Here is a 15,233-nt window from a genome sequence, read left to right on the forward strand (position 1 = left end):
TTACTTGATATTAAGCTTCATACATTATTTAATGTTTGGGGAAGAATTTACTCACTCCAGTGGCCAGTGACCCTTCTCAGGGTTTTCACAGGTGAACGTTTGCTGGTCAGCAATTTAACACTGTAACACTCACTCGTAAACTATCAACTAAGATTCAGAGTTACTCTAAGCACAGAAACTAAAACCACAGAAACTAAGTCTGTATCAAATCAAGTAGCAGAGAAGCTGCTAATAGCATTTCAGGGCTAAAAAAAACAAAACGACCAAAAAACTCTGAAATATGTATCTTGTATGAAGAAAGAGGAAACCTACCAGCTTTATGTTTAAAAGAGAAACATGTAACTTTCTTCCTACTGCAAGGGCTACAAAAACAAAACCAGAGAAGCTCAATCACCATTCATGCATGAGAAACTACCTTCTAGCAAGAAGTCTTTTACAGAGTATGTGCAACTCTAATGTGAGCTGGCATCAGACTTGCAAAGTCTTGCTCCACACGTCAGCAAGACTGTCAGAGGCACACCACACTGTGGTATTGCTCTCTTCAAAAGAAAAAAAAAACATCCTCTCACAAAGCAAGCTATAGAGCTGCTCACAGCAAAGCAGCAGCTCCTCCAGGATTTTAAAACTTTATATTCATATGAAGGAAATTCCCATCAAAATTGAGATTTGTAGTTGGGCCATGCTGAGAACATATTCAGCTCAAACAGCACACACACAAGTGTCACCCACATTGATATCCAAGGTCAGAACCAGATGCTCAGGTGTTGAGACAGTGGGTCAGATATAAGCTTTTTAACAGTTTCCTATTTGCAGGTAAGATTAAAAGCAAGTCTTCACAAGTGGACTTACCTGGTGCTCATGTACATAAAGAGAACACCAGGCTGCCACACCTGCTACACTGCAGTCCACAGGGTGAATTGGTCAGATCCAGGGCCAAACAGCAGCAGGGCCACACTCAGCAGGAGTCAAGCTATGATTCTGAGGAGAGGTTTACAGGAGAACTCTTTCAGGCATGGCAGAATATCTTTCCTTACCAGCAGGATGGCTGAACGAGCTGCACGCAGCAACACTTCTGACATGCTCCATGCATCTCTCCCAGCCCTTCAGAGAATTTGATACAGATAATGCCACAGTTATGTTATGGTGGAACACATTTATCAAGATACCTTTGCAACTCAGGAAAGATTAGAGGGGTATTTCCTATGTCACTTTTGCTGAGGTGAGCAGAATTATTTATCAACTTGACTAAGGGGTGATGAAACCTCTAGTACACGTTACCGAAGTCTTTCAGAGGTATTCAGGTCCCTCACTAGGAGCTACATGATAATTTAAACACTGAGCAGAAAACTTTTGTGCTCCTTTTGTGGACTGAAGTCTGACTTAAATCCTATTACTGCCAGCCAGCAAAATGCAGTGATGCTAGGCTTTGCAAAGATGGTGGAGGAAAAGGGATTCCATCTGGATTCCTTAAAAACCAAATACAGTGTAAAAAAAGATAACTACGATAACTCTAGTAGTCAGAACATCTCTACAAAATTCTCTGGACCTTGAACTGGCCACAGAAGACTCAAAATAACAAATGCAGAGAGTTGTCCAGCTGAAGGTGTTCTGAAAGACTGAAGGAAATCCACTGAGAACAAACTGACAGAGCTATTGTGACACAGAGAAATCATAGTTGGTAACAGAGTTATCTGGTTCCATTTTATCAGTGACAGTTTTAGTGCCTATAACATCCTGGACTTAAATTAGTCCAGTAAGCTGGTACTTTTCTCCTTAGCAGATCACAACTGATTGCTGGTAGACACCAATAACACATCCCTTTATTTCTCCACTGGGCCATCCTCAGTGGTGGATCTGGGGCAGACTGCCCTGCAAGTTTCCATTACCTGAATCATCTCTTCCTTTTCCAGCACTGAAAACCTCACGCTGCAATCAAAATTCCAGTTTTTGAAAAGGCAGAGGGTTAAACTACCAACCTGAGACTCAACAATTGTCCCTTCCAATTATTTAGTGCTTGAAATTGAGATATTCACACAGTGCAACCTAGCAGTCATACACACGTCATCACTTACTACCACACTGAACACAGCTGTGTTAGACAGTGGGATTTAACTTCTCAGCAGATTTTACTTTCCCTTGATCTTCCACTTTTTTGATGGCAGCTTGGATAGCTTCTTGATCACCCAGAAACTGGTGAGGGCCCAGAGGGTGCAAATTCTCATCAAGTTCAAGAAGTATGGGCACACCAGTGGGGAGGGTGACATTGATGATGTCCTCATCGGAGATGCCTGCCAAAGAAAAACAAATCAGAGTTACACCTTCAGCTTCCTCATTGCCTATTGCCTTATTTCTGAGGTTACCTAGTCTTAAAACAGTCAAGGACACCTTCCAGCCTCCATCAATATCACCAGCCACTCAAGGGTCAATTCCCAGCTCTGCCAAAGCTTGGCAAGTCTTTCAGGAACAGCTAAAGGACAGAATTCCCATCAAGGTGAAGACAGTTTCTTCACTTTTTCAGCCTACACGTGTGAAATAAACAGGAAGAGATTGCCCTGGAGGCTACACTGTTCTTTTATAACAGGACATGGAGTACAATAGGTTCCACTCCATAATTTCCCAACTCACACATCACAAAAGATGGGAGCCCACACGTGCTACTCCAACGTGAAACAACTTCTGCTACATAGCCAATACTCTTTAAAGAGGCAGGACAACAAAGTTAGTTTTTCTCTTAAATTTTCTGGGCAACTCTTATCGCACAAACTGCCACAAAAATGAGTATTTAATTCTACTTGTGTGAGAATCACTCTTTGCCTACATCTGATTTCTCACATGCAAGTTTATAGCAGGGTCCACAGTACTGTTCTCAGAATTCCTACATACAAGATACTCATTTTCACTTTCAAATGAGGGGAAGAAAATGGAGGCAGAAAGTCAACTTGTACAGCTTGGAGCATTCTTCTTTTTTCCACTTAACTAAAGGAATGCGTACCTGGAAACAATATTTTTGTTATGCAGACATGTAATTAAAATATTCTGGGCTCTCATCTCAATGAAATTGCTGGTTATTTTCACATCAAACACACATCCAAAGCCTCCAAGTGAATTTCAAGACCAAACATCCTAGTAAAGTTTCCACACAAGGTCTAAATAATGGCATTAAAAGCAGTGACTGCAAAGACATTATCCCTCAAAAAAATCAGGAAAAAAAAGGCTAGTGTCATTGGGAATGTCAAGATTTCCTTTCCCCCCACTTTTTAGAAGCACTGACGTCCCAGCAGCAGCCTGCTATTGTGAAGCAGGGCAGCTTTGAGTAATTCACTCAGAAAATGCACACAACCAAGCTTCTGAAGTGATGACACCATATGAACTAGACCAAGGTGCACCAAGCAAACATCCTTCTGGAGCAGCTGACAAAACAGATGGTCCTCAGAGCACGTGGGTGTAAATTTACCAGAGATTTTCACATTAAGTAGAAAAGCAGAGCCATCACATTAACAGGAAAACACACATGAGTCAAAGAACTCAGCAACAGTGGGGTGACATCAGGCCAGAAAAAACAGAACTGTTCATGAGGTGAGGATGATATGCCCCTGCCCAGAGACTATACCAGCACCCCAACTTTTGCAGTGGCCTATTCCTGCTTCATGCTCAGTACCTGGGTGAGCCCTAAGTTTCAGAAGGGCGTGAAGCACCAGAAACAAGCCCTGGCAAAGAACTTACCTTGTTACGTATTGAGCATCAGTCCATTGAAAGTCACACTCAGAGAGCTGTAGCAATTCTTGCATACAAGGGACAAATAACTCACCTGGTGTAGGCCACAGAATCAGACCTACAGGGAAAAAACCTCAAAGAATACCTACAATTTAAAAATGGCACAGAAATGGATGGGAAAAATACTGCATCCACTCACCAGGCACAAGCACTGTTCTCAAGGACTTTGTCTGCAAAACAAGCAGCCAAGCTGCCTGAGTTCTTATTTCAAGGACTCTTAAGCATTAGATTTTAACAACACCCACATCACCATGTATATTCCCAGAGAATCCCCGTCTGGGAAGAGTTCTGGCCACCTCCTAAGTTTGGTCTCCCAGACTAAACCATTCATATACACACAAAGCAGATGAAGTCATGCAGGAGAGTTTAGGCAAACCACATAATGTGGTCAGGAGACGTGATATTTAAAAGTTTCCTCTGGAGATGGATTAAACAAAACTAGCTGTAGCTACATGGATTCAGAAATGCATTTTACTGTTTTTACAGAACACAAAGTGACCACAATGTCAACTAGTACTGATTTACAAAGCAAAACAGTGCAGTCTAGGATAAACACACAGCAGCAAGCACGATGGTTTTCTCCTCAGGAGGTTTCCTCATACAAAGGTGTTGCCCCACAGCCAGAAGTCTGGAAACGCAAGCTGAAGTCAGATGAAAATCCTAAAGAAACAACAGTGTCCTGTTGCTGTGTATAGCATTTCTGTTCTTCAGGAAGCAAGAAGCTGAGCAGGCTGGTCATACAAGCTCTTTGGTCGCAGAAGAGCTCACCAGAACACTCCCCAGCCAGCAGGCCAGGAGGACAGCAAAGGGATCACACCCTGCAGCAGCAATGGCTGCAGGGTGAGCTGACTGCTATCCAGTTACTCCATGTGCTGTAACTAGAACCAGCTGACCTTTTCCTGAGCCCCATCCCAGCTGGCCTGAGTCACAACCCAGCCTAGGGCACAGGGAAGAAGGGTGAAATCAGGGCAAGATCTCAACTGCTGACTCCAAGGTGCAACGGTAAATAAGACCACTGAAGAAGCAACGCGCTTCCCTCCAGTTTAATAGCAAAGCCTGGGTCTCAGCACTGCTGAAATACCTTGCTGCTGGAAGCAGTTTTTACCCAAGAAGGTTTAAAACCCAGGTCCTACCTACTTACAGCTGTGAGAACCCATAGACATTACTGAAGTACTCAGAACGACTTCCTGAGGAGCCCAGATAAAATGCTGACTAGGTAACTGCACTCCTCAAGTGGCCATCTCCCATGCTCTGTCCTGAGAGCAGGGCTCCTCACCTGCACAGCAGGAAGCAGTTAGGTACAGGAACACTACAGTAACTTGGTACAGCACTTATTATAAAAGAGACCTTTCAAAATCACACTTAAAATTCCTCCCCAGCTCACTTATCCCCCATTTAACCAAACTGGGCAACCAAACACACAAATTGGAAATATCTCCAGGCAAGCTTAAGAATTGACCTTCATGTGGTAGCCCATGGAGTGTTTTAAAATATTTGGACCTTGAAAAGTCCTACAGAGAAATACCCCACTGATTCTGAGCACCTACTGCACTTTCAGAGAGGCTGGTTCAGCTTCCCCTTCCCTCTCACCTGTTCTTACGAAGTTCCTCCCTCCTATTCTTATGGTCAGAGGAACCCCAAACCCACAAGAGCTATTGAGAATAACAACAGCCCTCCTCTCTGCATGTCAACTGCACTTGAGGCCAGATGATTCATCCAATAAAAAGATCATACACAAGATCAAATGCATAAATTCAGCCACAAAAGCTTGTTTAATACTGGTGCTTTGTAATTGAGTTCTAAATCAGGTCATAGCATCCCATACGTTTAATGGAAACACTAAAGCTTTAGACTAGTAAGGTAAATATTCAGATCAATTTTCTGCCCTCCCTGCAGGCTGACAGAGGATCTAACTTCAACAGGGCAGAAGAGGGAAACAAGCAGAGTGTTATAGTCTGGCTTTTGATCTGGACAGAATGTTACCTTGCTGTGCAAATTTTAAGGTAAGAAAGATGGCTGGGCTACAACCACGGTTGTAGTGTATCATTTACATTTGTTTCACTCATGTCTGCCAAGACTTTGTCTGTACTAGGTTTGCACAGCCAGGCTTTAGTAGTGGGGGCTACCAAAAAAGAACTGTGGTGGGCTGACCTTGGCTGGACACCAAGTGCCCACCAAGCTGCTCTATCACTCCCACCCTCAGCACAATGGGTTGGGAGAAAAGATGCAAAAATAACTTGTGGGTCAAAATAAAGGCAGTTTACTAAAGCACAAGTAAAGGCCAAGTACACAAGCAAAGGAAAACAAAGGATTTTTTCTCCAATTCCCATCAGCAGGCAATCCAATCACTTGCTACTAATCAGGGCTTCAGTGTGCAGAGCTATTGCTTCAATGTCATCACAAATGCCCTTCCCTCCTTTCTCTTAGCTTTTACTGCTGAGCAGACATTATAAGGGCTAAGGAATATCCCTGTGGTCAGTTTGGGCCAGCTCTCCTGGCTAGATCCCCTCCCAAGAGCTTGCCCAACCCCAGCCTATTTGGGGACAATGTTGGAGAAACATTTCTGCTGCTGTGGAAGCACTGCTTAGCAGTGGCCAAAACACAGGCCAAGGTAATTTGCAGTAAGGCTCAGCAAGATCACAAGAAATAAGCAGCAGAAGCACTGAGCAAAGACTGGGAGAAATGACAGGGAGAGCCAGGCCATCTCATTTCAAGACCACTGAGTTGTTAGATCTCAAGCTGTTTCCTGCAACTGCACTCACAACACCACACTCATATAAGCAGTATTTCCTTAAGAAGGCTAGGCAGCAGAATCAGTGAAATAATCTTATTACGAAGCCCTCAACACACAATTCACACCAGATGTCACAACATGCAGCTCCAGCATGTAAACTATTGGAATACTATTGGAAATTCTAGAATCAGGCATTCCACAAAGCCCTGTTTTGAAGTACTTGACACCAGTGCCCAGGGTTAAATGGCTGGGAAGAAAGAAAAGTTGAGACAGCCCACCAATCCTTCATCTGGTAAATCAGTCATTGGACTTGGTCTCCAGTCAGCACTTCAACAGAAATAGGGCAAGGTGATCACAAGTATTACACTAATATCTTCATAAAAGGACACTTGTCAAGAGGGTTCAATATGAAGCACTGGTTATTAGATAAAGGGAAAACTATCCTCCCCCAAAGAATTGAAAAAAACCACCTGCAAATAGATCCAGGATAATCATTTAGCATGACAGATTCTACAGATATTTCATACACCTTAATTAGGTCCACTTTGTGCAATGAGAAAACAAGAACAAAATCCAAACCCACAACCAAAGCCTTTTGAGCATGATACTGTTGCTCCAATGATTGAATGCAAGTAGAAAGCAGAAGTACATTTCCAGCTCTTTACTAATTACTCAGATCAAGGAAAACAGATTCAGAGAATTGCAGTTCTGATTCAAGAAAATACCTCCTTGAAATAGTAACTTCAAGGGATACTCCATAGTATTTTAAGAAAAAAATTCAAATTGACACTAAAACAATTAGAACTGTTTCATCAGATCCAACTGAATGAAAACATTTCTATTTCCTGCCACTTTAAGTTTGATTTTCACCTTCCAAGATCAAATTAACACCATGACTAAGACATCCAAGCAGCCATACAAGATTGCTGCTTGAGGTGTTTGGAACCCAGTTTTCAAACTGCCAAAAAAAGAAAAAAAAAAAAAAAAAGGTACCAGCTAAGCTGGAAGGGCTTAAAAAACTCCATTCAAGTGCAGGACACACTAAGCTTATAAAAATCTACAAAAACACAGCCCATCTCACAGTGGATGCTATAAATACAGGAGACTGGCAAAGTTTAAGCACTGTTGAACCAGGTCTAACTCTCGCAGGGTTCCAGAGCAACTCACAACCTTCCAGCAGAGAAAGGGAGAGAGTCAGCAATGCAGACAAGGAACCTCTTAGATCCAGCTAGATTGAGGCTGAGGGGGGGAAAAAAAGCAAAAACAAAAAGGCAGATTGTAACACCAGGGGTCTCAAAGCTCTGTCCATGCTACCCTTCAGGCCAGCTCTTCAGAAATCCATTCTCCACTAAATAAGGGGCAGGAGAGCCAGCAGGTACCTGCCAGTAGCTCCTGTGTGGGAGCTGGGGTAGCTCCCAAATGGTCCCTGGTCAACAGAACCTGATCCTCTGCCAAGGATTGCTCCCATTTGCCTATGTAAGCATATGCTGGGAGGGTGAAGGTATACTGCAAGACAAAGGACAGGTTTATTACACTTTTGAGTATGGGCAGTCCTGGAAGAGTTACACAGAGTTAGTAATTGTCCCAGAGAAAAGTTCTGCAGCACTGCTTCTCCCTGATCTCAGTGCAGCAAGAAATCCAGCCATGCTAACTCCAAAGCAACCCTCCCTGGTCCCTGAGGCTGCCAGCCCCTCTGGCAGGCCTGCACAGAAGGTGGCCCAGGATCTCTGCAGGAACCACTTTCAGCTGTCACCATTTCGCTCCCAAAGGGCTTGGCTAGCATGATTTCATGGAGCTGGTTCAGTTTGTGGGAGGCAGGGGAGTCACCACAGCTGCAGACCCCTCTTCCCCTTTTTCCTTTATCATTTCACACTGTGGACAACCACCCTGACCACATCATGGAACTGACTGAACCAGCCCTTCCTCCTCCATCCAGCAGTGATCTGCACCCCAGGATTCACAGCCTCTCTAGTTCCAGAAGCCATTTGTACCTGCTCATTTCACAGGCTTCAGACTCCTGATATCCTGTCTGTTCCAGCATGGCCAAATGCAAAAAGTAATCAGCAGGCAGAGCCACAGAACAGAGGACTTTATAACTTTTAAAAAAAACCCTGAGTGGACACAATCCAGTCTGTGCATATTTGTAACTACAACTGTAGTAGGCTGCATTCACACATATACAATCACTGAATTCTGCTCTACCCACAAAGAAATTAATACAGTTTAGGATGGCCTAGAAGCCAGGAGATGAAAGAGGAAGGAAGGGAAGAATCTAACAATAAAAAAGATGTTTTTTATGATAAAGTCCCACATAAGTCATTTTCAAGACCAGTTCTGGGATTTTCAGCCCAGGTAAGACTTGCTGGAGCAGGACCAGAGGAGGGCCACAACAACAAACAGAAGGATGGAGCACATCTCCTGTGAGGAAAGACTGAGTTGGGGCTGCTCAGCTTGGAGAACAGAAGGTTCCAGAGGGCCTCTAAGAAAGATGGAAACAGACTTTTTAGCAGGGCCTGTTGCAATAGGACAAGGGATAATAGTTTTAAACTAAAAGAAGATGCTTTCAGACTAGATATGCAGAAGAAAATTTCTATGATGAGGCTGGTAAAACACTGGAACATGTTGCCCAAAGAGGCAGGAGATACACCATTCCTGGAAACATTCAAGGCCAGGCTGAACAGGACTTCTAACAACCTGATCTAGTTGAAAATGTCCCTGCTCATTGCACAGGGAATGGACTAGATGGCCTTTAAAAGGTATCTCCCAACACAAACCATTCTGTGGTAAATCAACAACCTTATGCTAAGCTACCAACTCGGCTATTTATTGGGATGCATTTTCTATATTGGGATATAGTGCAGTATTTGCCCAAGCCTTAGCAAGTGCCTATTCTCTGTAGAACTCTTGTCACATAACTTTTAAGTGAAATTATCAGGGTGACCCATTAAAGTAATAAGAGCATCTTCCACAACCCAAGACAAGCACTTTTTTTCTGCTGTGTTACAGCAATGCTTTTTTAATTAAGAGATGATTATCACAAACCTGACAAAGCAGCTGAAAAAAAACCAAAAATAATGTGAGCCTGCAGAGTTTTTGTCTATCTAAACCAACCACAGATTTTGCTTGAATACAGTAGTTTTAAATTAACAATGAGAAATAAAATGAAAGCATCTGGCCCTTTGCTTAACTACACTAACCTAACTAATTCTCTCCCCTTTCCACATCTCCCAGTTTGCCTCCTTGACCAACTTTCTACTTCTTCCTTGGAGAACACAGACATTCTTACCTTGCCCAGGTAAGTAATATACACTACAGAACAAGATATAAAGCTCCAAGCCATTGAGTAAAGAGGAGAGGGGAAGGCTAAAACAAAGGCCCTTACCTTCCACGTGCTTCAGCAATGCCCTGCTGCTGTTGCCATGAGCAGAGATAAGAATCATTTTGCCACTTTTCAGTTCTGGCACTATCTTTTCATTCCAGTAGGGAAGGAGTCTATCAAGCACATCTTTGAGACTTTCAGCCTTTGGGAGATTCTCCTGAGAGACATCACTGCATTTGTAGCGGCGGTCATTGTAGATCTCTGCGTAGTAGGGGTGAGATTCAGAGATGGGAGGCGGGGTAACATCGTAGCTTCTCCTCCAGATTTTCACTTGCTCCTCGCCGTGATTCAGAGCCATCTCTGCCCTGTTGAGCCCGATCAGCGCTCCGTAGTGACGCTCATTCAGCCTCCAGGAGCTCTGAATGGGGACCCACTCCTGGCCCATCTCCTCCAGGATCAGCCAGGCAGTCTGGATGGAGCGGCTCAGCATGGAGGTGAAGACGAGGTCGAACTCAAAGCCCAGTGCTTTGAGGTGTTTGCCACAGTTCTGAGCTTCCTTTATCCCATCACTGCTCAGCTTCTGGTCCACCCAGCTGCAGAAGCGATTCTCCTTGGTCCAGGCTCCCTCCCCATGTCTTAGGAGAACGAGCCTATACTTTGCCATTTTGGTTGCAGCGTAGCACAGAGGGCAGCAGGTCTGGCATCTAATAGCGATACATCTGGACAAGGACATGAGATAGACACATCAAACATCCCACAGATGATGCATTACAAGTAGCAATATGGTAGTGAAAAGTAAACAACTATCAGCATCAAAACAATCAAAGAAAAAAGTGTCTGCTGAGTATGATTTTAAAATTGAGAGTGGGAGGAATTCCAAAGCAAGAGACCTCATGTGGGAAGGAAAGTGCCATCCTTCACCCAGCTTGTTGCAACTAGCTCACTAAAACAATTGATTAGGAGCAGACTTGTACAAGCTCTTCCTGCCTACAGCTTCCCTCAAGTGCTTAAACAGAGCCTCACTCAGTATCACAGGCTCTCAGAGCAGCAGATCTACCCCACTGGGCAACTCTGAGGTGCCACATGTAGCTCGAGCCCACCAGGGCTCTCCAGCTCCTCACTGCTCCAAGAGAATGCAGGCACAGGCAGCAGCTGTGGCCCTCAGCCAGAGGAACTGGAGAGTGGGACCACAGAACTGCAACTGGCAACACACAAAACTTTATAAGCTTTTCTCAAAGGAGATGTCAATACAGTCACACTCACATCCCCATCCTGTCCTGCTAATTATGCCAATTATGCCAGTCTATGCTTGAGTTTTTCCCCAGGCCACCTCCTCCATCATTCCTCCACACTCAAGTGTGACAACACAGATACTCTGGGTTGCAATGTACAACTAGTGAGTCCTCATTTCACCAGTTGTATCCCCAAGGGACCTCACAGATTATCCCATCATCTTCCTGACTTTTTTCCTCTCCTGTCTGTGAATTACAATGCAGGATTCTTAGGCACCAGGATTAATGTTTTTACTTTTGGAGTGGGCACAAAAAGCCTATTTGATGTCCTTATTAAGTCAGACAGCTACACATTCATAAGGACAAACAGTTACCTTTCTCTTTTTTCTTTCAAGAAACATCTCCTCTGGACTGTCTTCAATGGCAGATACATTTTGACCACATGTCCAAGAGTCTGCCAAGATGGTCAAAGACCTGTTAGCAGGCAGTGGGATGCCTGAAAGGCCCATCTAACACAGGACTGCAACTCTGAAAACCCCAACCTGATCCCTCTGACCTGAGACACAGGCTAGATGGCAATGGACAGAGCGGGGGAAAAAATATAAAAAATACACCTCTCTGCACTGGGGGGACTGCTATGCCTCAGATGAATATTAAATGCTCTCAAAACTATGGACAGTGGGAGACTGAGCTCTGATTTCTGCACACCCAGCCTTGAGCTAAATTTCCATAACACTCTTAAGGAGCTCCCCTCATCTCAAATCAGTTGGTGCTGCTTCAGTCACACTCCAAGCTCTCAAATTCAGGCCCTCTGTGACCCTGAATTAGGTCAGATGGCAGGATGGCATAGGCCATGCATTCTCAGGTTTGGGAAACACACAGCACAACATCAGCATTCATTTTTCCAGGCTTTCAAAAAAAAGTGTCTAGAAAACTTGAATTCATTAACAGACTCAGGAATCTGATCTTGCTTGTAACAGCAGCTTAGTTCTCCTCTAATCTCACGTTAAGACAGAGTCCACATCACACAAGGGCACTCTGCAAAATCCCCCAGTGCTGACTTCTGCCTAATGGCACAGCTCAGGACTTAAAAGCCTCTGAGGACTGAGATTTTTACAGACTATCAGGAGGTATTGTTTGACACCCAACAGACAGCTGAAAAACACAAAAGAAAGTCTTATTTCACGCAAAGGCAGGCTGAGATTTGTGTAGGGCAAAAAACATCTCAGACAAAATCCCCTGCATGGTCCACTTTTTCCACTCCAAATAATCAGCTGCACTTTAAGCAAATAAATCAGCTATTACTAGGATTCAGGTGTCATGTCCCATCAGATCCAACCCTAAACTGCAGCCTGTAAGATCCTAGGTTTATAACAAAAACAAGTATTTGATAGCATTTCCACCTAAAGCAACTGATCCTTATTCAACATACCACAGATAAAATTTTAAAATTACAGTGTGTTCACAGCATGAACTACTACACATAAAATAGCTCCACAGAAAGCTCTATCTCTGCAAATACTTCAGATTAATTTATTATTCAGATTAATTTATTCTATTATCCACAGGAACAGATTAGATAATCTATGAAACCAAATTAAGACCCAACAATAGGGGTAATGCACCTCTTTGCCAAAGTTTAGCTGGCATTTTAGCCAAAAGCAATAAAAAAATTAGTTAATATAAGAGCTACACTTACACAAAGACCAAATAGTATCTGGGTGTCATAAATTCCAGTTCACTTATATAAAACATTAGGCAGAAGCACAATTCTCAAACAAATTTAGAAACAACTAGCAAGTCACAGCGCTGTTTTAATATCAGTCCACTTCTGGAAGCATTTAAACTATAAAGCCCTAGAGCAACACATGGAAATAATCCCACTCACCTTTCCTACGGCAAAGGAACAACCTACACAAATCCCAGCACAGGCTCAAGAGCTGCTTTATACAGAGGCCAGCACACACCCTTGGCTGGTTACCTGCAGGGAAAGAATAAACACCAAGTGCTCACAGAAAGAGCCCACAAGTGCAAGTGGCTATGCCAGCCACCATTTGCTCTCAGAGCTGTTAAAAAAATACAGCACACACCGCTTGGATGGGCTGGGAAAGCTACCAAATACCTTCTCCCAAAAAGATGCCAACGCACAACTCCTGCATTTCCAGCAAGGAAAAGTTTCTGGTCTCCCACATGCCCCAGGACATCATTTGCTCCCCACGATTTGTTTAGACTGCAATTACCATAGCTGTAGCATGCACAAATCTACACAAATCTACCAAAAGCTCTGGGAGACCGCGGAGGACGCAGACAGCAGACGTGGACCCAGCACAGAGGCACTGGAACAGGTTGTCCAGAGAAGCTGTGGGTGCCCCATCGCTAGAGCTGTTCAAGGCCAGGCTGGCTGGAGTCTTCAGCAACGTGGTCTAGTGGAAGGTGTCGCTGCCCAAGGCACGGAGGGTGGAACTAGATGGCCTTTAAAGTGCCTTCCAACCCAAACCATCCTGTGGCTCACTCTATGAGCGAGAAGAAACCCAGAGCAACAACTCAGCACAGGAGAGCAGCGCACGGCGCTCAGGATAGCATCTTACACGGGCCAATCTCCTGGCCAAGCACAGCTTTAAGGTCTAACATCAGAGGCGGCCACTTCCAGGGCTCCTGCTCCAGCCGGGCCGAGCCCCCCTGCTCATCCCTTTTATAAGGCGTCCCTGTGCGGAGCACCTGCGCGTCCCAGCGCTCCCCGAGCACGGAGACTCAGCCACAAGCAGGGCAGCCCCTCCCGGACACGCGCGAACACCCGCGGCCGCCGGCGCGGGGCGGCGACCCGCACACAAACCCGGGCTCACAGACACACACGGCCGCGGGCACACGAGCGCTGCCTCGCAGCCACCGACCCCTCGCCCGGGGAACGACACCACCATCCCTCCCTGGAGCGCCGGAACAGCCCCGCCGAGGAAACCCGCCGGAACCCGGGGCCGCTCCCCCTCCTCCCCGAGGGCCGCTCGCCGCGCCCGACGCCGAGCTCCCGGGAATTACCGGGCTGCAGCCGCTCCGCACGGGCAGCGCCGGAGCCGCGGCCGGGCCGGGCCGGGGGCGGGCCGCGCGTCTTATGCGGCCGCGGCGCCTGCCGATTGGCCGGCCAGGCGGACGGGCGGCGGCCCCAGCCAATGGACGCGGGGCGCGGCGGTGACGCGGCGCCGAGCCCGCGCGGCCGCGCCGCCCCTCCTCCGCGCCGCGGGGGCGCCGGCCGCCCCGCGCGGGCCGGGCTGCCGCCGGGCATCGCGGCGCGGAGGGGCCGCCCCGCGGCGCCGGGCACGCAGGCGGCGCTCCGTGGAACGGGCCGCCGGGCATCGCGGCGCGGAGGGGCCGCCCCGCGGCGCCGGGCACGCAGGCGGCGCTCCGTGGAACGGGCCGCCGGGCATCGCGGCGCGGAGGGGCCGCCCCGCGGCGCCGGGCACGCAGGCGGCGCTCCGTGGAACGGGCCGCCGGGCATCGCGGCGCGGAGGGGCCGCCCCGCGGCGCCGGGCACGCAGGCGGCGCTCCGTGGAACGGGCCGCCGGGCATCGCGGCGCGGAGGGGCCGCCCCGCGGCGCCGGGCACGCAGGCGGCGCTCCGTGAAACGGGCGCGCCGGCGCGCTCAGAGCACGACCGGGGGCGTCCGAACATCTGGCTCCTCCCGAAACCGCTTCAGGACCTTTCTGGTTTTGGTGAAAAGCACGGGTCCAAATTCTAATTACTCATACTGAAATCAGTAGCCAAAAAAAAAAAAAATTTTAAAAAAAATTAAAAAAAAATAGACGTGAGTCTTGAGGATCGTGCTAGCTCCCTCATTCCCACAGGCTGTAATCCCAATCTGAAGTAATTAGAAACAAGTTGATGGAGCAACTCTGGTTCAAAGCAAGAGGGAAGTGGTGTGGCGAGATGGTGTCCTTTAGTGCTTCTACTGCCATAGGTCTGGTTTTATTTCTAAAAAGAAGCAGAGCACATTTTTCATACCCCATCAGTCACATTTTCTTCTCTAAATGCTTACTCCTGAACAGCCACAAGGTAAAGCTTTGAGGGCCACAAACTGGATGTATACCAAATGTGCTCTGTCATCCTTCCCTGCAGGGGATAGAGGCGATCTTCCCTTTTTAATAAGTTAAAAAGATAGTGCATGAAAATAAAAGATGGGGGA

General features: G+C 46.4%; 1 protein-coding gene across 1 annotated transcript; it reads right to left on the reverse strand.

Moving 5' to 3' along the window:
* Nucleotides 1-1,514: 1,514 nt before the first annotated feature.
* BPGM (bisphosphoglycerate mutase) lies at nt 1,515-13,040 on the reverse strand. The gene is made up of 3 exons (XM_068191960.1): nt 12,948-13,040; nt 9,891-10,546; nt 1,515-2,288 (listed from the first exon to the last, which is right to left on the reverse strand). Exons 2-3 carry the CDS (start codon nt 10,489-10,491, stop codon nt 2,095-2,097), a joined length of 795 nt encoding a protein of 264 aa, XP_068048061.1. The 5' UTR covers nt 10,492-10,546; nt 12,948-13,040; the 3' UTR covers nt 1,515-2,094.
* Nucleotides 13,041-15,233: the final 2,193 nt, after the last annotated feature.

Source organism: Anomalospiza imberbis, chromosome 5 (assembly GCF_031753505.1).
Source record: "Anomalospiza imberbis isolate Cuckoo-Finch-1a 21T00152 chromosome 5, ASM3175350v1, whole genome shotgun sequence".
NCBI lineage: Eukaryota > Metazoa > Chordata > Aves > Passeriformes > Viduidae > Anomalospiza > Anomalospiza imberbis.

Excerpts from the sequence above, each read along its gene's own strand:
- BPGM (XM_068191960.1), bottom strand. The coding sequence starts at position 10,491 with ATGGCAAAGTATAGGCTCGTTCTCCTAAGACATGGGGAGGGAGCCTGG. Across the intron at positions 2,289-9,890 it reads ATTGCTGAAGCACGTGGAAG|GCATCTCCGATGAGGACATC; the intron begins GTAAGGGCCTTT and ends TTTCTTTGGCAG.